The sequence below is a fragment of the Osmerus mordax genome, chromosome 22, assembly GCF_038355195.1.
Source record: "Osmerus mordax isolate fOsmMor3 chromosome 22, fOsmMor3.pri, whole genome shotgun sequence".
NCBI lineage: Eukaryota > Metazoa > Chordata > Actinopteri > Osmeriformes > Osmeridae > Osmerus > Osmerus mordax.
This window is the reverse complement of record NC_090071.1, coordinates 9,868,342-9,890,304: the sequence shown is the minus strand read 5'-3', so window position 1 is coordinate 9,890,304 and position 21,963 is coordinate 9,868,342. Positions and strand designations below refer to the sequence as shown.

The window sequence follows — 21,963 nt, the reverse complement described above, 5'->3', positions numbered from 1 at the left end:
TGTGTCAGAAATAAAATGTCCAAATTAGGAAGGCATATGTCAAAACATTTGGGTGAAGAATGAAAAGTTTTTTTTCCTAAAACCATTGATTATAAGTGTCAGCAAATCAGAAAGTTGTAAAGTAGCATGACATATGCCAAAACGTTTGGATGAGTGACTTTGAGAAGAGTTGTAAAGGTTTTACAATGTGTAAATAACAGATGCGTTCGTTACGTCACAATAAAACTGCTGTCTAGAATATAGTACGATCAATGCATATGTTGTGATCAGATTCCCCCCCCCCCCCCCCCCCCCAAAACACAGGTTTCCTTAAGCGGTCTGTTAAATTAAATAATTTATCATATATTAGGAGATATCATATAAACTAAACCTTTTGTCTTTCTCCTTCAACCCCTGCAACATCTGCTAACCATCTCCTAGAGGGTGTGGGGTGATGCAGACCTTCTAACTACAGGCATCACTGGCACTGCTTTTGGGCTTCTCCATCCTTTCCCTGAGGTCTAAGGTGAGAGGGTGGAGAACCGGAACCCAAACACCGGCAGGTAACTGGCCCAGCACTGACGGCTTGTTCCCTTCGTCTAGAAGCTATACGACGCCCTCTCCCATGCAGGTGCCATACAGTGCCCAGGCTCAATCACTACTGACATGATATAGATGTGCAGGTGCAGAATAATCCACGGTGATCTTAACCCTAACAGAAAACAATCACAAACCAACTGCTATTAAACCACCAACCCTTGGAAGAAGTATATATGTATGTATATCTACATGTACAAATAAAACATACATGGGGGTGGGCAATGATGAGAAAGCTAGGACTCCTGTTGGTGTTGGGGAGATGGGGGCGTGTCTGTGGGCGAGGCTCCTCCCTCCAATCCCTGTCCGTCAGGACTGAGACCCAGCCCTTCGTCCATCAGTTCCAGTTCACTTTGGTCCAGGAGCTCAAAGTCCTCTTCCTCGGTTGGTACCAGAGTGTCGTCCTGGATCTCTTCCTCCCTGGCGCCGGTCTCCATGGCAACCTCGTCCTCCAGGGTCTCCTGGCTGGTTTCGGCGGGTGGCGGGCTGTCCAGGGCGTTGGGCAGCATCTCGGCGGGCAGGAACTCTTCCATGGAGGGGCCTTCGCTGGCCTCAGTGGAGCGCAGCAGGGCGGAGAGAGTGTTCTGCACCACGGTGGAGATGGCCGTACTCACTATCTCCTCACTCAGGGCTTCCAGAGAGCGCCGGGGGCCCTGGGCGGCTGCCGCCTCCTTACGCTCCGTCGGCGCCGCCTGGTCCCCCCCCGGTGGCCGCCCGTGTCCGTTGAAGTGCGTGTTAACAAAGTGAAGCGGGGAGGCCAAGTGCTGGAAGAGGAGGCTGGCTGGACTCAAGGCCTCCCCCTCGGAAGGCTCTCCCTGGGCCCCGTCCCCGGGAGCCTGGCCCGAGGCCCGCAGCGGGAAGTGGAGAAGGCTGTGTTCGATGGAGGGGAACTCGTCCACGGAGGGGAACTCAGGCAGGTCCCTCAGGAAGGCCTCCTCAGGGTCGCTGTGCACACTCTGCTGATCCAGGTCTGGGAAATACACGAAGAATGTTAAAATATGAATGACCATGAAACACCTTGATGTAATACAATACCCTTTGAAATACAATAGGATGCACATCTCCTTTTGTGGTATTGTCTGTGCCGGTCTAGAACAGCCTCTCTCAATCCTGGTCCTCGGCACCCTCTGTCCTGCATGTTTTAGATGTTTCCCTCTTTCAACACACCTGATTCAAATGAACGGTTATTATGAAGCTCAGCAGAAGCCTGATAACGACCATTCATTTGAGTCAGGTGTGTTGGAAGAGGGAAACATCTCAAACGTGAAGGACCAGGGATTCCAAGGACCAGCAGCAATAAAGGCTGGTCTAGATAACTAGTACAAGCTTGCAGTGTTGGAATACCTTCAGAGACGTCTGTGAGTTGAGGAGTGGTGGCTCTGGAAACAGAAAAACCTCCGCTCTCCAAGATGGACGCCTCCTCGTCAGACAGCTCAGAGTCCGTGATGGCCATTGCCAAGGCTGTGGTCTTCACGTCCACCTGACCGATGAAAAAGACGCCATCATTTTGTGAACGGTACAGGGTGTGAAGTCACCCCATGAGGCCGAACATGCTCTGGATAAAGCTCAAATTAAACAATTGAGTTCATTGTTTTTATAATGCAGCTAATTACTAAATTGCCTTGTTCAAGAACTGTTCTAATAAAGCAGCCTTTCCACATCAAGCCCTCAGTCACAAGAACTCTTGCTAACTACATCACGATTTATCTCATTTCCCCTCTTTACAAAGAAACACAAGCCGCGCACAGCCTCTAGACACACACACACACACAAGCCAAGGGCCCCTAGTGCAGCATGGTTGGCTCACCGTGGGGGCAAAGCAGGACAGCTCCTCCTCACTATCGCTCTCTGTCTCAGCCTGGGGCTCATCGCCCTCCTCCACCTCCTTTTTCACCTCTGAAACACACAAACGCACACGTTGAACACCTGTACCAAGAGGTATCTACTGATCGGAAAATCGAACCAGAAGTCACTCCAAGGACACAAAGCGGAGGGGTAATGGTTACCAGGGTAACAAGGACATTCAGTCACAGCTATAAAGACGACAAGCGGGACACCAAATAACCAGCCAACATAAAAACTAAAATAAATCCCAATCAAGCAATCTTTCAGTTGCAAGTGTCCCAGCTCAGAGCGGTAGTGTCGTTTTTCTCGACGACACTGGATCACGGACGCTGGCACGCGTAGACAGCCGACACACTCACTCCACTTGTCGTGTTTGCGGTGCTGCGTTCCGCCTTTCATGCTGTAGTCCAGCTTCATGAAGATGGGTTCCAGGCCCGTGTACATCCTCTGGATCAGCTCATGGTACACCACCAGGGGCCACAGCAGCACACTCAGAACTGCGTGCATGAGAGAGCAACGGATCAGGTATCACAACACACACTCTTACCAGTAAATATACACACACACGTCAAGCTTACTTGGGTTTCAGAGATTGAACAAAAAAAAGATAGGTTTGTATCAGGGCTAATCTTTATCGACACACACGCTTATTGAAATATGTTATGAGTCGGCTTACCAATAATGTAGGAGATCATGATTCCTGGTATGTAATGGCCAACCACAGCCAACACAAAGCTTCCTGAACACATCATCACACAGAACTGGGGGGGGGGGGGGGGAGAGAGAGAGAGAGAGAGAGAGAGAGAGAGAGAGAGAGAGAGAGAGAGAGTAAACACTGACATCAACAGATCTTTGAACAATTAGATTATGTAATCAAAGGAGGGAAAACACGTTGGTGCGGTGTGTCTGTATAACGGAAGACAATGACAATCATAATCTGAAAAGAATTGCTGGGAGGGTTCATATAATACACCAGTGTGCATTTGATACCTTGCCGTGGTTCTGATGCTTGTACTGCATCATCTCCTGGATGTACAGGCTACATGTGAGGTAGCTCTCTGCCAGATGGTGGCTAAGCTCAGGAATGCTGAGCAGGCGTGGGTGGACAGCCATGGTCTCTCTAAGGGTGAAAAAAGAGTGTGTCAGATGACAATCATGTGCAAACTAGATGAAGGGCTATATGGGAAGTGAGGTTTAGTATTAGGTAAATCTATATAATGGAGTTAAATATATTCAAGTTGTGAAGTAACTTACCTTTCTATTGGGCTGGGTTCTGGCTCTGGGTTTTGGACTGTAATTGAAGAGAGGCGAGGGAGATTTTTGGTAAAAAATAAATAAATACACATATATATAGCTACATTCATTCATGATGGTATACATTTCTGAAACTTGTGATTGCAACTGAGGCTAATGAATCAGTAGGTAGTAGGAACCTCGGACAAGTGGTAACTTGTGCTTCCATCTCTCCAGTAGCATGAGTCCCAAGAGAGACACACTCAGTAGGAAAAGAGGCCGCAGGGATGTGGAGGATAATAGCCTGTAGGTGTTAGATAAACACGTTAAAGACCAAAGACCAATCTTGGCTTCTGCCACTAGTGGTGCAAGGCTGGCAAGGCCCTTGCCCACTGATCATTAAAGGTACTGACAGATAGCTAGCGATTAGGTCCAAGTTAGTTACAACCACAAGACAGCGGTGATTAGCAAAATAGGAAGCCAATATTGATTGTTGGCATTGGATAGTAGATTTCACTACGAAAATCTGATCAATTTGGGTGTTATCTAAGAGCTATCTATATATCTAGCAAGTTGGTATAACGTCGTTACCCAATCCTCTGTTGGATTACCGTTCAGTGACTTAGCTAACTAGCTAGCATTAGCTAAGACTACCCGTTGCTAGATAAGGTGACTAAAGACACTCGAATGTTAACACTTTGCACAGAATTGTAGCGTGCCAGGTCCATCGTTACTTAGCCATGACAATCTAACTTACCAGAACAAGGTGTTCAGTGTGAGTGCAACAAAGATGCTATACAACGGCCTCTCCCAAACAAGAAGCCTCTGCGCCCATAAGAGCAAGTGCTCATACTGCAATAGCCAGTCTTGAAGACGATCCCTCAAACGAATTAGCTCAGGATTCCCATCACCGCATGCTTGTTCCGAACCTCCAGCGGGGAACAAGGCCTCGAGGGCAACCGATGAGGAGGTAATAGAGGGGCGTCTTGCCTCCTCTCCGCTCGCCATCTTTTCCCTACTTTGTTATGTTGTTTCGGAGATCACGGGGTACGATGGGCGTGTGGATCTCCGTAGGCCCGTTGTCCGTCATGCATAAAAAAAAAAGGCATGTCACGTGTTTCCTTGTTTACGGCCTTTAACAGAGTATATTGTGAGATTCACTGAGGACATCTATCGGGTAAAATGGGTACTACTAGTATACAATCAAATGTGCATTAATAAGAAGACAGAAACTTGAAAGTTCTAGATTTTTTTATATAGAAAGGATAAAATGTTGAGTAACAAAAACTGGATGATCAATTTGATCAAATACAACAACATACAATTGTTTCATAGAACTGATACAGCTACAAAAGTCAGAGCCAATAAACACAAGGATATATATTGATGACTGAACATTTCCCCAACAATTAGTTCTCTCTCTCTTTTACTTGACTTGTAATATCTGCAATACAAAAAATAACAAAAAAATTGCCAATGCAATTTACCACTGTCAATTCTTAATATTGGAACTTATACTTAAAGAGCATACTGTCGATCCAGGGAAAAAACTAGTAGCCAAAGGGTGTGGGTGTACAGTCAGTCAGGGCCATGGGATGCAGCTGTTGAAGGCAACAGAGTGTCTCCTCAAGACAGTCAGTGAGTTTTACGGAGGGGGGGAAAAGAGTAGGGATGAAGATGCACAGGGGGGCAGGAGCTGGTGGAAAGGGGAGGCAGGAAGTGCTGTGTCTCCAACCGGTGGTGCTAAGACAGAAGGGCATCGATGCCTGCCGGAGTTAAGACCAAGGCCTGCAGCAGGTCAGAGAGGGAGATGATGCCTCTCACCACGTCCCCTCTGTCCACCAGGACCAGCCGATGGACCTGGAAGGGGGGGGGGCGGCGAGGGAAATACAGGATGAGAGTGTCGCACGACACATCGGAAAAACGCCGCGAGGTGGACCCTCTGCGAGGGAAGGAGGAAGCGATGATGTTTACCTCTGCCTTGACAATGCGGTTGATGACGGCATCCAGGGTCTCGTTGGGGTAGCACTTGATCACGCCCTCCACGTAACAAGAGCGCCTTCGGACGGCCTCCTGCATGCTCATGTTCAGGTTGTTGTAGGACTTCTGAGCTGCCAGGTTCTGCCCCCGGAGGAGACAGAGGGAGAAAAGCACACAGCGGTCAAGTTAGGCACCCCAATGACAAAGATCGGACGCTGTCTGACTGCAGATGCTGCTTTGATGTACTCACAATCACATCAAATCTGGAATAGAGTGCCACCACCTTGCCTGAGGGAATAGAACAATATAGCATTTACAACCTAAACGTCACACTGTGCAATATGAACTAGATGTGCAATATGTCCCTGATGTTATTTGGTGTCCCTCTCAGCAGTAGTGGGTGGGTGTACCTTGTTCATCAACCACAGGCAGTGCAGACACCCTCCTCTTTACGAACACAGACAGGGCATCATAGACTGTGGCAGTCTGCAGAACTGTGGCAATGTTCTGGAATGTTCCAATCCCAACCTCCCATATCGTCTTCTGTAGGAAATGAGGTTTAGGGACCATCCCTTCCTTGGCAGAGTAAAACCAATCACACAGGTGACATAACAGGTTCTCTTATTCAAGTGTATTCAATTGTTAGAATGTTTTAGCTCTTCAACACAGAAATTGCAAAGACAACATTTGACAATAAAATTGCTTTCTCACAAATATATAGAGGAACTTAAGGATTCTCTTGTGGGTCAGAATGTGTAAGACATTGCCAGATTCTGGGTCAATGACTGGCAACCTGTGTATCTTGTGCCTCAGGAGGGAATAGATAGCATCAAAGAGGCTGTAGAGGAGGAAGTTGAATGTAAAGTATATCTGGTTATACATTACATCATGCGTAGCTATACAGTATTGACACAATTTCAAAGTTCTCAAGAAATGAAAAACACTTTTTTTTCTCCAAAGGTTATACCTCAAATATCAGCACTAACTTTCTATCACTGGGTCTGCAAGGATTACATATTGTAGTAAGTAACATATTCACCTGGCTTCAGGGGTGATGCTGATGAGACATTGAGTGGAGCACTGTAGATAGACATCTGGACACACACACAGGAGAGTCAAGATGCATGTACATTGAGGACAACATCATATTTGTATCATTGGCTCTTTGGGATTTATTTATTTGTAAATGAATCACCTTTCCATGTCTCAATCTTATGACACTCCAGCTCATAGATTTGAACCTGTGAAGACGTTAAGTAAGCTTTAAATACATATTTATGTATTTGTGGTTAAAATACTTTTTATCCAGGATATAAATATACAGATAAGCACCCTGCAGGACACAAATGTAGCAGGTATAGAGAGGAGGCACATAAGTACGTATACATACCATTGGGGATTTGTAGTAGCGATGGAGAATGTTGATGAAATCTGTGATGGTCAGCATACCTGCAAGCATAACCAAAGCACTTACATCAACAGATCATTTTCAAGATGTTATTGTATATATTATTCAGCCAACGCCATTCCCTTACCCACAAATCTCTGCAACTTGTTGTCCCAGAGAGGGGCAGCTCTCAAACCATTGGCCACTAGGGCGAAAAAAGCCTTCTTGACCTGCAGACAGGGTTAAATTCAAGTTCAATGTTTAGACAGTGGGCTCTGATTCGATGAACTCTGACTCAAACTGTAGTGATAAACCAGGAAGTTTATTACCAACTTCAGGAGATCAAATAAACAATCAATGAGCCTTACTTGTAGTGTGGTATCAAATATGACCAGTTTGCAGCTGGTTGGAATGGCATCATAGCAGCAGTGACTCTTCATGAAGTTCATGTACACCTCAGCGTTGGGGTCTAAGAGAAGATATTATCCTTAAGCCTAATGAATGATTGGATTTATTAAGCAGCTGTGCATAGAGCCAAACACAGACACACACGCAAACAATAACAAAGGATTTCACCTGCATTCTTGGTCACACGCTTCCCTCTAAATGGAACCTACGCAACAGATAATAAGAGGTGGTGGTCATATTATACATTTAAGCAAGGCTGAGAAATATTGTTGGTGTACAACTGCAGTAGCTTTTGGATCACACACAAACACACACCACTGCCATGTCAAATCTAGGGCAGTGTTCCATGACCTACCTGTATGGGAGGTGGCTGCATTGTTGCAGCATGTGGCCTCAAAAGTTGGATCCACAACACCCAACTCACGACCGTTCCCCTTTCATACAAGCCCCTCTCAACGTTTCCCACGAAGCAGTTCAGTCTATATTAGGAGCAGGAGTCTCAAGCGGTATGCAGCCGGACAAGCGGACAGGGGTAGGCTGGAACACTGTCAAGGGGCGGAACCAAGGCCAACCAAACTGCTGCTGGATTTTAAATGCTCTGTTTTGCTACCAAAGTAGTTCTAGTTTGACTTGTCACCATATCCAAATTATTCAATGTATCAAATGATTAAAGGTTTGAGATTGGGGAAAGTGAACAAGTACCCGGTTGTGCAATTTGTAATACTGCACTTTCAAAGGACAAGGGTGAACTGCAGAGCGGAGCTTTGACGCCGCTTATGAACATAATAGTCTCACCACTGCCTCATCCTACAGTGCTCGGGTGTAACCCTGCTGTATGGTTTTCTGCTTTAACTCCACTCCCTTCCTCAGTGTCAAGAGTTGAGATTCAGAGCAGCAGCAACAACAGGAAACAGGCAGAACACTTTGTCTGTTGCTAAATGTTGGCAGTGTCTGAATAGCAGATGCATTATTCAAATCCCTAGCAATCCACATGCATGTAGTATAGAAATATATCTGTGATGTTTGTGTAAACATAATACTGTATTGTAAGATACTGTATTCATGTGTTCACATGTGGCTGCATTGCAGAGTGGATCAAGGTGACAGAGACAGATCAGTATGACAGCAGGTGGAAATCAAACTTTTATTAGGTTAAGCATTTGAAAAAGGTTCAATATTTTCATGTATTTTTTTCATTTTCTTTCTTTTTTTCTTTAGCAGAAATGAGCCGGAAAGTGCCTTGAAGATATCAATTCTGTTGAACTTTTTAGGTGCTTTTGGCAATTTAACACCATCCAAACTTGTCCTGGGGACCAACTTAGTTTCAAATATGTAAATGTAAATTCAGACAAAATGTACAAACACCACAATTCCCTACTTTAAATGGTCACTCATGTATAATAATGAGCAAAGCACAAAGTAGCCTTGAGGCTCAGAGCAAAATAATGGTGGAGTGACTCGGCAGTCAACCCTACCTTTCCCAAAGGTTATGTTGAGGAACATTAATGTGCAAATGTGGAAGTACTTCAAAGTGTTAGGTAATATAACAAAGCATGAAAACATGAAAGTATTATGAGAGACAAACTGTGAAAATGAAAAGGTGAAATGATGACCTATGTCTGCAAGTTAAAAACGAAGCAGCCTCAATGATGGTAATAAATAGTTTGGGACCTTCACCTGATAACTATCATGAGGAGTTTGAAGGCAGCTGGTTCTGTCTGTGCAGAGGAGTGGCAGCTACACAGAATATAGGGGTGCTTGTTTTGCCTTCAACAAAGCAATAGTTAACTCAGCAGAGGACCTCTGAGGCCTATTAAAACACACCAAAAATTATATAATCCTTATGAATTTGAAAGACAATAAAAGGTGTTATGAATGAAACTCCACTCCAAAGTAAACTAGTTGGTTCCCTTCTTGATCCCTTGTTTCGAGACTTTCTGTAAACACATCAACATGCTATTGCCTCAAACCAAACAACTTGCTGATCAACATTCACATTCAACTGTTGAATCGTCCAAAGTAGATATATCTTTTTTTATCCCAATCAAACTCAAAATCTATGAAGAGGAGCAATTTGCAAAAACAAAATCCTTTTCAAAAGACTTTCTTTTGACCATCGCAAACTCAGGTAGGAACAACATGGTTACAGGCATGCCAAGTGTTTTACCAAACCTGAAATATTGGTATCAGATTCCAACCGTCTAAACCTCAAACACCTCCCAGTTCTACCAAAGAGGCTACAAAATCGCCTATAAAAATGTAAAATCGAGGTTGAGCCAACAAACTCAATGGCATGTTTCTTATTTACATTACATCTGTCATCTAACTCCTGTACAAAATGTTACTTTGAGGCCTGTACACTGTATTTGGAGAAACATTTACATAATAAACCAGTAGGTCGACTGCATGGGGGTGCACTGTGTGTAAAATGAACTGGTTTCATTTAAATCACAGGGCGTCTGTCAGGCTTTCAAGGTCTCTAGCTGGGCATTATGAGAGCCTGGGCTTTGTCTAGGGGCAACATGGACTGAGGACAGCGGTGACCAAGTTGAAGAGGGCCTATGTCCCCGTGTAGGGGATCCAGTCCTGGCACAGCAACACTGAAGAGAGAGGGGGCCAGCCAAGCTACAGAGAGGCCAGTGTGAGGTGCGAGGAGGTCAGAGGTATTCCGTAGTCCACATACCAGATCCAGATGCCTACCCATGCAAGAGAGGCAGTGCAGAGAGGAGGAAGCCCAGGTAAGGGTCGTATCTGGCTGGGGACGTGGGTGAATGTTACCCAGGGAGGTGAGGAGGGAGCCCCATAAACACAGAACAGAGGTGGATGGAGGTTTACTGTGGTTTTGGTCGTTGAGGGAAGCTGGCTGGCGGTTCTGGCTGTCATTTCCTGGGCCACAGTAGCGGCGGTTTGAGGCAGGGGGAACTGGAGGGGCTGGGGTGTCTAGTGAGAGGGCTGGAGGGGGAATGGGAGTCTGGAAGTGGACTGGGCTGACGGGGGCCAGGCTCTGGTGGTTCCTTGGGATGCTGAGCTGCTGCAGAACGGCACTGGTAGCGATGAGAGAAGCTACGCTGGTCAGGTACACCAGCCCCAGCATGCAGGCAACCTGGGAATAGTCAAGATATTAGTCAAAAAATTCATTTCTTTATCTTCTGTGTTTACGCTACTTTTTAGTCAAACTAAAGGGGTTTGGAAAGCTAACTGAAGATTCCCCTTTGACCTTGCGCCCTCTCACCTTGGTGAAGTGCAGGTAGATGGCTGTCAGGGCCTTTCGCCATGCCGACTGTTCCAGCAGCACACAGAGGTCAGTGTAGGTGAACCAGCCTCGTTTCATCCCCTGCCTCTCTGCAATGCTAGGGTTACAACAGGCCAAAGTTAGCACAAAGATCAGAAACTATTATATACAGATTCACCCAGAATAGACTGATATCACAACAAACAAACCACTTGACACACACACAATCCCTTTATGTAAACTCGCGACTGATGACGTCCAAACGATTAAATACACCGGGACTGAACAACACCAAGTAAGATGATCCCCTTACATAATATTTTTCACCAACCTTGTTTCTAGTTGACTCAGGATGTCAAAGAAGTCACTGGGCTCGGTGAAGAGGCTCCACTCCTGCGAACACAGGGCAGAAGGATGAGGGCGTGTTATGTCAGGAAGATGTTCTATTTTTACATGCAAGGGCCATGCATTACTGAGTCTGGAACCATGTTGCTTACAATAGCATTGAGGAAATTCATCTCAAGGGCATTGACAGTCTGGACATCCAACTTCCCTGCTGTTCCCCACTCATCGTTGAAAACCTCCTCGTCCTCGCCTTCGTCATACAAATATTTGCTGGCAACCATCTGGAAAATACGGTAAACATGTATTTGTGCCAAAGGTCAAAAGGTCACTTTTTATAGTGTTCATCCATCCACAGAGGCTTGAGATGGAGCTTCTTGAAGTGAGGTGTCACCAATGCACTTTCTGAGAAGGGCAAAAATAACACCTCACGTGACCCAATTCCAACGACCCATGACCTCTGACACACATACCATGGAAATCAGGAAGAGGTCGGAGGATGAGATCTTTTGCAAGTATTCAGGGTTTCTGTGTCTCAGCCTTTCAATGTAAACCAGGGCCAGCATCATTGCACACGGAGAGATGCATGCCTCCCTGCAATGTAAACCAAATAGGCTTTAATGACCTATAATGATGCACTCTTTATTCATAAGAAGTTGTTCATGGATGGCCTGATCTCACTGACGGTGCCAACATACCTTGCAACATGAGCAGCATATTTCTTCTGCAGCTTGCGGATGGGGCTAGGGGCAGACTTCTGGAGAAGTTCCACGGCAATATCTAAAACATAATTTTGTATGTGTTGTTACTATAGCTCTGATGAAAACTAATACAAGTAAAAATTCGCATAAAACAAGATAAGCTAACCTGTGACAGGACAGGAGAGGGAATCGAGAGAGACGTCTTGATCTAAACCATAATACAATCGCTTCCGCACCCGTTCTGACAGCTTTTGGTGTCCAGGAAGAAACTGTAAAATAAGCCCACATATATTTATTTTCAGTGAACATAACGAAAAGCTGTCAAGGCGTCGAATCAACAGATTTATGCTTCTAAATAGTTGACCTGTTTGCGAGCTAGCTGATGATGCCTAACTTAAGTTGAAGTTAGTAAACAGCTAGTCTAGCTACTCAACAATGTTTTTCTTGACAGGGGCGGAAAGGCCTTGTGACATTAGCTTGGCTGGCTAGGCAACTTCTTAACATGACAAATAAGCAGGCTAGCTAAAGGTTACCATATTTAGCTGGGCCACAATTGTTGCTAGCTGTCTAGTAATACGTATTTTGACATTTGTTATACTTGTTATTACACACCAAGTCAGATTTAACCAGTGTTAGACAAAGCTAGCTCGCAAGGTGGTGAGTTTTGCGCGTTTGAACTACTAGGCTAGCTAGCTAGCTACGACGTTAACTACAGTAACGCTAGTAATCTTGGTGGTAGTCGGTAATACATACCGTAAATTCCTGGAAATCAGAAAACGTAAATGTTCGTTCATCGAACAACTCGTCGAAATCCATGCTCTCGGCTCAACATTAGCTGGCTATCTACCTATTTAGAATATAAATGTAGGTGGTCTACTGTATAGGCAGCGCCTGGTCCCAGTCAGGCTACTAAGCTAGTAGCACCCTACTCCTTGACAAATCCCAACCAGACCAATGAACAGTTACGCAATATCTCTAGTTTCACAGAATGTACTGGCCCATTCCATGACCATATCTGTATTGTCATAATCACAAATAAATGAAATAAAAATAAACACAAAGTAGCTACATTTTGGCCGTTTATAATAGAAATAACCAAACAACAACTAAAAAGCACTATATTTACAAATCTAACCCGTATTCATGGTGCTGACAAATATATGAAATGTAATTTTTTTTTTTATACAATGAATTGATAATGGGTAATATTGTTGACATGTCTATCAAAATCATAATAAAAAAATCTAAATAAGCACAAAGTGAATTTTGGACATTTATTATAGAAACAACCAAACTGAAAATATATTTACAAATCAAGGTATGGATAATGTTCTAGTTTTGATAACACAACTCACATTCTTTGGTATCACAACGTCAACATAAGGGCTTCGATTATTGTAGTTTGATTCATAGCTCAGAAAGTGGATGCCAACAGTCCCTGTCAGACTACCAGTCCATGACAATAGGGCACATCGTCATACTGAGGACAAATGCCAAAATGGTATTAACTTCACAAAGAATTTCACATTCTTTAAAAACGTTTGTCTTTATATCTAAAATGTTCCCTTCTAATGATGAAATTTCGGTACACAGTAATGCTGTGACGGGATGCTGGTTATTATGAACATATATCTTATTCACAAACCACATTGCCTTAATATTGAACAGGAAAGCTTATTGTTTATATACAGTCAGTATTCATAGAATCTCATACTACTCATTTAAATGCAGACATAACAGTATTAGTAGCAAAGAGAGACATGAGAATATTCAAACAAGTGTAGTATCTTTCCTCAGTACTTGGTTCAAGTTCTTAAACCTCATGTTCTCATCATGAATCAGTTGAATAAAATTAGTATTGTATTGATTGCCTGATGAAACATTCAATCTGTCTCAATATTATGATGTCAACATTATATTGCTAGGGAGTGTTGTGAGCATGTGCCACCAAAACGATCATTGTCCCTGTTACACTGTTAAATATAGAACATAACAGAAATGTTCCACCCTTAAGCATAAATCCTCTGCGTCTATACCTGAATTTAAGGGTATGTACCGATCCGTTTGCCATTCCCTTTCCGTAGTACTCTAAATACCATTCTAGATTTCAGTGTTTTGTCTTCAGTCATACATGTCACACCCTTATGAACAACATAAAATGCTAAATAAATAGGTTCTAAAACACAGCTCCATAGCCGACACCTTAAAGTGCAAAGAAGAAAAAAAGGTATTTTTAGTCCCTTAGCACCTTCTTCTATAACCCCAAAATGCCCCCCATGTCATTCTATATATATATATATATATATTATTGACACTAGAATATTATTCTACTTAGTGGCTCCCGTGTCCAGCAGAGGATGATGGCGGCTGTAGTTTCTCTGATTTCCGGTCTTTGGACTCTGTGTCTGAGTCTGAGTCCTGAGCTTGCTGCTGCCTCATCCACATGTCTGAATATAGGCCCCCCTTGTCCAGCAGCTCATCATGCCTGCGGGAGGTAGGACAGTTTCCAGACATTATAGTCATAAACATAAAACCAACAACACACCAAACAAACAAACTGTGCATTGAGCTTCGTCGAATGAATGGCGTTCTGGTCTGACTCACCGTCCCCGTTCAGCTATTAGACCCTCTCTCAAAACGAGAATCTGGTCTGCTCCAATGATGGTAGACAGCCTGAACAAACAGAACCACAGGAAATTAAAATCAGATTACATTAAGTCTGAATGCAAAGGGTTCCACAACACACATTTGAGTCCCATCTGTCCCTTACCTGTGAGCCACAACGATTGTGGTCCTATTGGCACAAACTTTGGCCAGCGAGGCCTGGATGTTGCGTTCCGTCTGCGTATCGAGTGCAGATGTGGCCTGAATCGAGACACAGCATCGCAATTAAGAGGGACGTCTTGAAAAACAATCAAGTCTTAACGTTTGCGAAACGTGAACCTTTTCCCAATGTCAAAAGTGACCTCATCCAGCAGGACGATCTGAGGTGCCTTGAGGATGGTCCTGGCAATGGCCACTCTCTGCTTCTCTCCCCCACTCAGCTTCAGCCCTCGCTCCCCCACCGGGGTGTCGTACCCTACGGGAGGAGACAGGAAGACAGACTTACGCTACAGCCACACGGCTCACCAAGCCGCCCCTCCTAGCCAGGCAGATGTAGCGTGGCATTCTGCCTACCCTCTGGGAATCCTATGATCTTTTCGTGGATGTCGGCGGCGATGGCGGCCTCCTCTACTTCCTGGTCGCTGGCTGAGATTCGGCCGTAGCGGATGTTGTCTCGGATGTTGTTGTTGAAGAGGACCGTGTCCTGTGGCACCACCCCGATGTGGGCGCGCAGAGACGTCTGCTTGACCTGGGGGCGAGAGAAAGGTGTAGGAGCCATCACGATCCACGCAAACACCCAAGACTGCTTTTTCTTAAAAAATATTTTCGGTTTTATCGGACAGAGACAACTGAGATGAACGGGGAAACGTAGGGGAGAGGGAAGGGAAGGCATGCAGAAATGGCCCGAGATGGATTTGAACCCCGGGCCGCTGCATCGGGGCCTTCTAACCCACCTGATACGCGCCCTACATGGTGAGCTACCGGGGAGTCCCAACACTGCATTAAAACATCAAATAACGCTCACCTTTGAGATGTCCTGGCCGTCAATACGAATACAGCCTCCTTGGACGTCATAGAAACGGAAAAGCAGGCGAATAATGGTGCTCTTGCCCGATCCTGACTGTCCAACCTAGACACGTCATAACAACAATGACGATGATGTCCCACAACTACATGCAAACAATATCAACTGCCTCCGGTAAATCTCCACAATACTGCTGCGCTGTAGGATGGCAATCTCCTTCACTTACCAGTGCAACAGTCTGACCAGGCTGAACCGTGAACGATACGTCCTTAAGAATTTCCTTCCTTTAGAAGGACAGAGACAAACAAAAGCAAACTGCATTTTAAGCCTTGATTTTTATCTGACTGAACAACATTCTTCGGAATTATGCCATGGTGACCTACCCGTCAGTGTAACTGAAGTAAACATTCTCAAACTCCACCTTCCCCAGTTGGAAGAGAAGGTTCCCGGCATTTACATCATCCTTCACCTACACAGCAATCAAGAACAGAATAACACTGTAAAAACAGTACACTTTGTCAAGTGCAGTGCCCAAGGTGTAATGAATAATAAGTCAATATCAGGACAGAAAATGGGGTTCTTGACGATAGTCTTACCTCTTCTTCCTCTTTGAAGAGCTTGAACATGCTTTCCATATCAATGAAGGAGTTTTGGATCATTCTGTGATAAATAAAAAAAGGTGAAAATCTAGGTAACCTAGTTCCCAAAGCACCATCTTCTAAGCATAACCCCCCTTCCTGTGTCCCTTACCTGTAGTAGGTTCCAAACCAGTTGAGAGGTGTGTACAGCTGGATTATATAGGTACCAAATAGGACAAAGTCTCCAACCTGAGATATAGGTATATAGGTCAAAAAATTATGTATAATGTATAATACAGAGGGTAGCTTATACAGACAGAATTGTGGGAGAGATAAGGGAACAGAGTAAGATAAGATCCTGGCGAGATAAACGGGGTGACTCGTGTTCCGTACCTGAAACTTGCCCTCTGTGACAAAGTAAGCACAGAGCAGAGAACCTGCTAGAAGTCCCGACCCTATGATGAGGTTCTGCGACTGGTTCAGCAAGGCCAGGGACGCTTGGGTCTTCCATTCGGACGCCTGGTATTGCAAGATGGCGTCCTCGAAGCGGCTCACCTCGTAATGCTCCGCGTTGTAATACTTCACCTGATGGGAGGGCCACGGACATGCATTGAATCCACATGGCTACATTTCGGGGATGGAGACGAGAGGCAAAGAAAAGACGGGGGTTCGGGGGAGGAGTCAAAGTACCGTCTCAAAGTTGAGCAGAGAGTCCACGGCTTTCGACTTGGCGTTGTTGTCCTGAGTGTTCATGTCTCGTCTGTACTTGGTCCTCCATTCAGTGATGATGATGGTCAAAGCTGGAGATATGTCGATTGTAAGAATCTTTTCATACATACAGCCTTTGCATGCTGGGACATGCCGTGTCTTCGTAGGGGGAGCGATACTCACTAAGGTAGAGGAACATGCAGACGAACACGATGAGGCCAAACCAGGCGTTGAAGTTCGTGATGAAGTAGATGATGGAGATGACGATGTCGGCGATGGTGGGGAAGATGCTGAAGACGATGTAGCTGTGGAAGGAGACGCGAGTCAGTTTCTGGCAAAGCGCCACACGCGCGGTCCACGCTCGTGGGCTCGCGTCGGGAAGGGGGCGCGTCTCACCTGAGGAGGCTGTTGATGGAGGAGGTGCCGCGGTCGATGCTCCTCAGGACGTCTCCGGTGCGCCGGCCCAGGTGCCACCGCAGGGACAGCGAGTGGAGGTGGTCGAACAGCCGCACCTGCACCACGCGGTTGGTGTACTGCTGCACCCGGATCCACAGGAAGGAGCGCAAGTTGCTGACGAACCCTGACGCGCCTGGGGGGGCGAAGGGGAGAAAGGAGAAATGAAGTCAAAACGGACATCCTGAGCTCAATGAGACAAAACAAGGCTGCGACGGACGTGCAGAATCGGAAAAGGACAGGAGAAGTGTCCGCGTAGCGTCGCTCACCTGCCCCTCCACCTTGCATGAACTTCAGCAGGACATATATCCCAACAGTACTGGCCAACCTCCTCCAGCTGCTTCCATCCGTCAGCTCGGTCACTGAGGGGGAGAGAGGGAGCGAGAAGAGAAAATACAGCGCCAGGCAGACATGAGACCGAGGGTCAGGAAGGAGAAGCCTCCAGATGAAACAAGAGAGGAGTGCTCGCGCACAGTAAATGCGCGTGGAGTCGCCTCACCTATGTTCTTGTAGTAAATGGGCACGAACACATTGATGACCCTCTCAATGGCCAGCAGGCCCAGACAGAGCAGCACCAGCAGCTGCAGTAGGATGTTGTTCCGGGGCCACATGTAGGGCATCAGGAGACGGACCTTCTGACTGAAGCCCTGCCACGTCGACTGGGACTCTTCTGCCCCGCCCAGAAGAGGCTGGAGACACACGCAGACAGGGCTGTTAGAGGTGTAGGTCTACGGCAAATGTGACAGCCTCCTAGTTCTGGTGTTGTTGTGGTCTTTTTTTCGCAGGTCAGGGATTGGAGGGCCATGGAGGTCATCTGAGTCTGATTCCTTGCACCTAGGCAGAGGGCTTTGTCTGCCCACCTTTCTGAGAGCCAGGAAGCAAGCCAGCCAACTGGCCAGCCGGCCAACCAGCCTTCCCCCCGCTAACTAACTCACCAGACCTGCCCAGCATAACCAGCTGAGGATTTTGGGTTCTAGTTGTGAACTTTGGCTTAGTTCGCCATCACACCTTTCAACACACCCACCCTAAATTGATAATGGACACAACACATATTTGGATTGTGGTCAGACTCCATCAGTCTGAGTAAATTAACTCTGTTACTTCTTTCAACCCTGTCATGTGGACTTGTGACACCTACTACACAGCACACACAAACACGGAAACACACTATGGTGGGTGGGTGTTTACCTGGCTATGCTCCACATCACGTTCATCTTCGTTGATGAGGAGCATGTAAGGCTTTCGAGGCAGCCCTGGAGCCTTCAGGCCCAGAAAGAAGAGGGTTCCTGTGCCGATGTAGCGCACCAGCCAGAGACCAAACTCCACCTGAGGTTAGGCAACACAAGTGTTTAAATAGTTTAGAAGTTGTTGGATCCCTAAACATGTGTGTAATGGTGGTGATCAGGAGATAAACAACAGTAAAATGCTCTTTATTTGTTGTGTGTGTAGTCTTAAAACATGTGTATTATACTAAGAGCATGCTAACAAGAAAATGTCCATTCAAAATATCATCATATCATATCGTCATTTTTGAAAAAGTTAATGGATACTAAATATACTATATATATATATATATTTGTAAGGCATGACCACTATTAACCTCCAAGCCCACGTTCAATTTTATGTTCTATTATTCTTCCAGTATTATGTAATTATGATTAGGCCTACTACCCTTGCAGGAGCAGATTTCTGGTTAAGTTCCAAGCAAATATATTTGGGGGAGTGGCTACAGTGACAGAGTGACTGGAAGAATGACTCAGCAAATTTAGTCTCTTGCTCCTTCTACTTACTCATGCCAAATTCATGCCATTACTCATCTCTTATCCTGCAATGTCATGGTCTGAAGGACAACAGCCCTACCCTATAATTGTTCTTTTAAAGAATGGAGCAAAAAGCAATTGGCGATTTCCAAATATCAAAAGGTCAGCATGCTGATACTGAGGGCAAACCCAATGGAACAACAATCCTTGCTAATGTAGTCACTTGATATGCCACAGGAAGTCTAGTTTTCACATGTGAATCTTACTTTCACATATCACACATGAAAACACCCAAACAAGTTTTGGTCTCCTGAGCTTTAAGGGTCAGATCTTCTCATTCACCTGCTTCTGCTGGTCCTCCAGACCCCACCACCAATGTGGGCTGGAATAGGAGACGAAGGCCAGGTTCTCAGCTGAGAAGGCCACAGCCCAGAAGAGCAGCAGGAGGACGCTGTGGCCCCTGGTCTGGTCCCTCACCAGCACCCTCCGCCTCTCCAGCCTGAGCAGGGCCACCGCGCAGGCCCAGCCCAGCGCAGAGAGGCAGCCATACAGCACCACGTAGCCCGGGAGCTCTTCTCCGACAGCCGCGCGCCACACAACGCCCCCCAGGTACTGGAGCAGGAGCAGGGCGGATACAGCCAGCTGCAGGCCGTAGAGACGAGAGCGCGGCACAAACTTGGGCTCCATATCCGTCCCATAGCGCCGGTAGAAGACGCAGTGGAAGGTGCCGAAGAAGAAGGAGACAGTGAGCAGCAAAGTGGGAACAAGGGTGAAGTAGAAGCATGGGGAGAAGCCATTGTCCACCCAGGCTTCCGACACTGAGGCACTGGCCTCACAGTAGCTGTTCACCACCATGGCTGGAACTGGGGGTAACACAGAGAGAAGAGAGAATATGTCAAATCACTCTAATTAAAGAATAGTCCTTTAACTCACACTGAGACCCAAACTACAACTTCTATAGGAACGCTGCCGCTAGTTACCTCTTTGCTTACACACCAACCGTCATAACAGTGGAACAGGGAGTCATCCTGCTATATTAGGCAATGAACTTTATGTGCTGGAGTCAATGCTCAAAACAGCACTTCAGCAGCAGTGTCAAATACGCTGCCCGGGCAACATCGAGTACCGACACATTATTTTGACGGGTTGGCGCGTTAAAATCAGAACTTCATCTAGCTTAGTAGCTAGGGCCAGAACAAGAGACCAATGTGAATTGCAATTCAGTGCACAACAAACTGTTCTTACTTACTTACTTACTTGACCAATGCCAATGGGGCAATGACACTGTTTGCAATTATTTATGACAGTCTCAAGTAGGAATTCTAAGAACTGAGCCCACACTTACGCTAGCAAAGCTTGGCTTTTGTGAAACATGATTACAGGTACTAAATTATAGTTATGGCTAGCAAACACCAGTGCTGGGAGCAAATGTATCCTTTGCAATCGCTATTACATTGTATTGGCAATGATACTAGAACAGCTTCCTAGCTTGCTTAGCCTGGCTTGATAACCTTCGCAAGTTAGCAAGGTAGCTAGTGATAACAACTTGTAATTCCAAAGCAAACACTCACCTTCTCAAACGAGGTTGTTGTTGTAGATATATTTAATTAGCTTCTGTATAAGCTCCAGTATTTAACAGTTATGGTTCCGACCTCCTTTTAACCAGAGACAGTGATATTGGTGTGTCCACAACACCGGTAAATTGTCCCTATTATCCTAGCCATGCTTACATTCAAGACATCCATCCATGACTCTGCAATCTACAGTTTCTTACATCACCAACGACTTGGCAAAACATGGTCCTAGTGCCGCCAATTCAAGTGAGTCTATGTGACTCTTTAGGGAGAGTCTTTTTGTCCTTATTTTTTTCGACATAAGGACATAAGTATACATAAAAAGAACAACTTAACTCGTTATCACGGGGATACGAAGTACATAAAATGCATGGATGTCTGACCTCTCAAGGCTTCCGTAGGTTTACCATACTCAACCATGTATAAGTCTATGTACTCACCACATCAACAGCTGTATTTAGGGAACAGTGACATAGCTACGATGTAACATCCCAGATGCTACCTCTTCCAACTTCATCAGATCTGTGGCTAGTTCCAAATAAAGCGAAAGGGGTTCACCATCACACAGATGTCAAAGAGTTTAAAGTCCCCAACCTGGAATTTCAGGACAACTGTGCAACACTGTGTGCCCCGTAAAGTCTGTTATAGGGAGATTGAGAGGAGAGAGGAGGCGAGTTCACAGTGTAAATAAGTGTCAGATGGCTGAGCGGTTAGGGAATCGGGCTAGTAATCAGAAGGTTGCCGGTTCGATACCCAGCCTACAAGGGCACAGGCTCCTATAGAGTTTCATTCAATTTTTTTATTTCAAGCTTGCTGCGCTCAATGCACTACTAGGCTATAGAAACTCCCCCTGCTTAACCCTCTATACAACAGTTCAGGGATGCAAGTTTGATATCAGCTTTGGCAGTGACATAAATAGCTAATGCGAGCGCTCACATTTTTTTTCCCGCATTCATTTTAGTGCAAATACTGTTTTTTTGAGCATCATGTAATATTGTTTTTATGTTTTAGTCAAAATAACATGATTGGTAGGCTTATCATTTAGAAACTATCTTTAGTTTTGTAATGTTTTATTAGCCTACCTCAATTCTGACTTGTGTGCTCAGTCTGACGCCTGGGGGGTAGCTATTCCAGAAAGCAGGTTCTGTGACATACCCGGGTAAATTAACTCCCCAGCTGAAACCCAGCTAGCAACATTGCAAATCAGCTGTTGGATTATCAATCTAAATTAATGCACTGACTGATGAAGTAAATTGTTAAAACTCAAACTTTAGATTTTACTGGGGCAAAGCAGATTTATACTGGGGCACTTGCCCCAGTAAAAAGGGTCTAACGACGCCCCTGGATGTGGATGTATACCTGGAACTAAGGAGAGGAAGAGAAAGCATATGTGATGGATGTTGATAAAACGATGTAAAATAGTATATATTTTGTTTTCGTTTCTTGGGATTGCCACCCCTGAGTTCCACCCCAGATTACTCACGACTACTAATTATTACAATTTCTCATGTTCACACATATGCCCAGTAGGTGGCAGTATATACAAGCGCATGACTAA

General features: G+C 45.4%; 4 protein-coding genes across 6 annotated transcripts; all 4 read right to left on the bottom strand.

The window, feature by feature from the left end:
- Positions 1-304: 304 nt before the first annotated feature.
- On the bottom strand, positions 305-4,673 carry retreg2 (reticulophagy regulator family member 2). Of its 2 annotated transcripts, XM_067260727.1 has the most exons (9): positions 4,412-4,673; positions 3,855-3,958; positions 3,676-3,712; positions 3,412-3,541; positions 3,098-3,182; positions 2,781-2,918; positions 2,384-2,472; positions 1,921-2,056; positions 305-1,546 (listed from the first exon to the last, which is right to left on the bottom strand). In XM_067260727.1, the coding sequence occupies exons 1-9, from the start codon at positions 4,660-4,662 to the stop codon at positions 813-815; spliced, it is 1,704 nt and encodes a 567-aa protein (XP_067116828.1). In that variant the 5' UTR covers positions 4,663-4,673; the 3' UTR covers positions 305-812. The 2 variants fall into 2 exon arrangements, with proteins under 2 accessions (XP_067116828.1, XP_067116829.1); XM_067260728.1 differs by lacking the exon at positions 3,855-3,958 and having other exon boundaries at positions 4,412-4,506.
- A 214-nt stretch (positions 4,674-4,887) lies between these two features.
- Positions 4,888-7,887, bottom strand: prkag3a (protein kinase, AMP-activated, gamma 3a non-catalytic subunit). Of its 2 annotated transcripts, none has more exons than XM_067260061.1 (12): positions 7,785-7,887; positions 7,598-7,634; positions 7,390-7,490; positions 7,170-7,251; positions 7,025-7,083; positions 6,830-6,875; positions 6,674-6,728; positions 6,346-6,472; positions 6,045-6,210; positions 5,885-5,922; positions 5,629-5,775; positions 4,888-5,514 (listed from the first exon to the last, which is right to left on the bottom strand). In XM_067260061.1, the coding sequence occupies exons 1-12, from the start codon at positions 7,803-7,805 to the stop codon at positions 5,398-5,400; spliced, it is 996 nt and encodes a 331-aa protein (XP_067116162.1). In that variant the 5' UTR covers positions 7,806-7,887; the 3' UTR covers positions 4,888-5,397. The 2 variants fall into 2 exon arrangements, with proteins under 2 accessions (XP_067116162.1, XP_067116163.1); XM_067260062.1 differs by having other exon boundaries at positions 6,045-6,177.
- Positions 7,888-9,763: 1,876 nt separating this feature from the next.
- Positions 9,764-12,628, bottom strand: cnppd1 (cyclin Pas1/PHO80 domain containing 1). Its single transcript, XM_067260902.1, has 8 exons — positions 12,458-12,628; positions 11,871-11,973; positions 11,702-11,783; positions 11,477-11,597; positions 11,159-11,287; positions 10,993-11,054; positions 10,662-10,779; positions 9,764-10,532 (listed from the first exon to the last, which is right to left on the bottom strand). The coding sequence occupies exons 1-8, from the start codon at positions 12,518-12,520 to the stop codon at positions 9,909-9,911; spliced, it is 1,302 nt and encodes a 433-aa protein (XP_067117003.1). The 5' UTR covers positions 12,521-12,628; the 3' UTR covers positions 9,764-9,908.
- A 336-nt stretch (positions 12,629-12,964) lies between these two features.
- abcb6a (ATP binding cassette subfamily B member 6 (LAN blood group) a) lies at positions 12,965-20,555 on the bottom strand. Its single transcript, XM_067260694.1, has 19 exons — positions 20,403-20,555; positions 19,174-19,694; positions 18,260-18,397; positions 17,571-17,760; positions 17,341-17,433; positions 17,015-17,207; positions 16,802-16,923; positions 16,601-16,710; positions 16,304-16,495; positions 16,083-16,159; positions 15,929-15,992; positions 15,716-15,801; positions 15,559-15,616; positions 15,333-15,437; positions 14,882-15,056; positions 14,671-14,783; positions 14,475-14,569; positions 14,309-14,377; positions 12,965-14,189 (listed from the first exon to the last, which is right to left on the bottom strand). The coding sequence occupies exons 2-19, from the start codon at positions 19,684-19,686 to the stop codon at positions 14,036-14,038; spliced, it is 2,547 nt and encodes an 848-aa protein (XP_067116795.1). The 5' UTR covers positions 19,687-19,694; positions 20,403-20,555; the 3' UTR covers positions 12,965-14,035.
- Between the last annotated feature and the right edge of the window lie 1,408 nt (positions 20,556-21,963).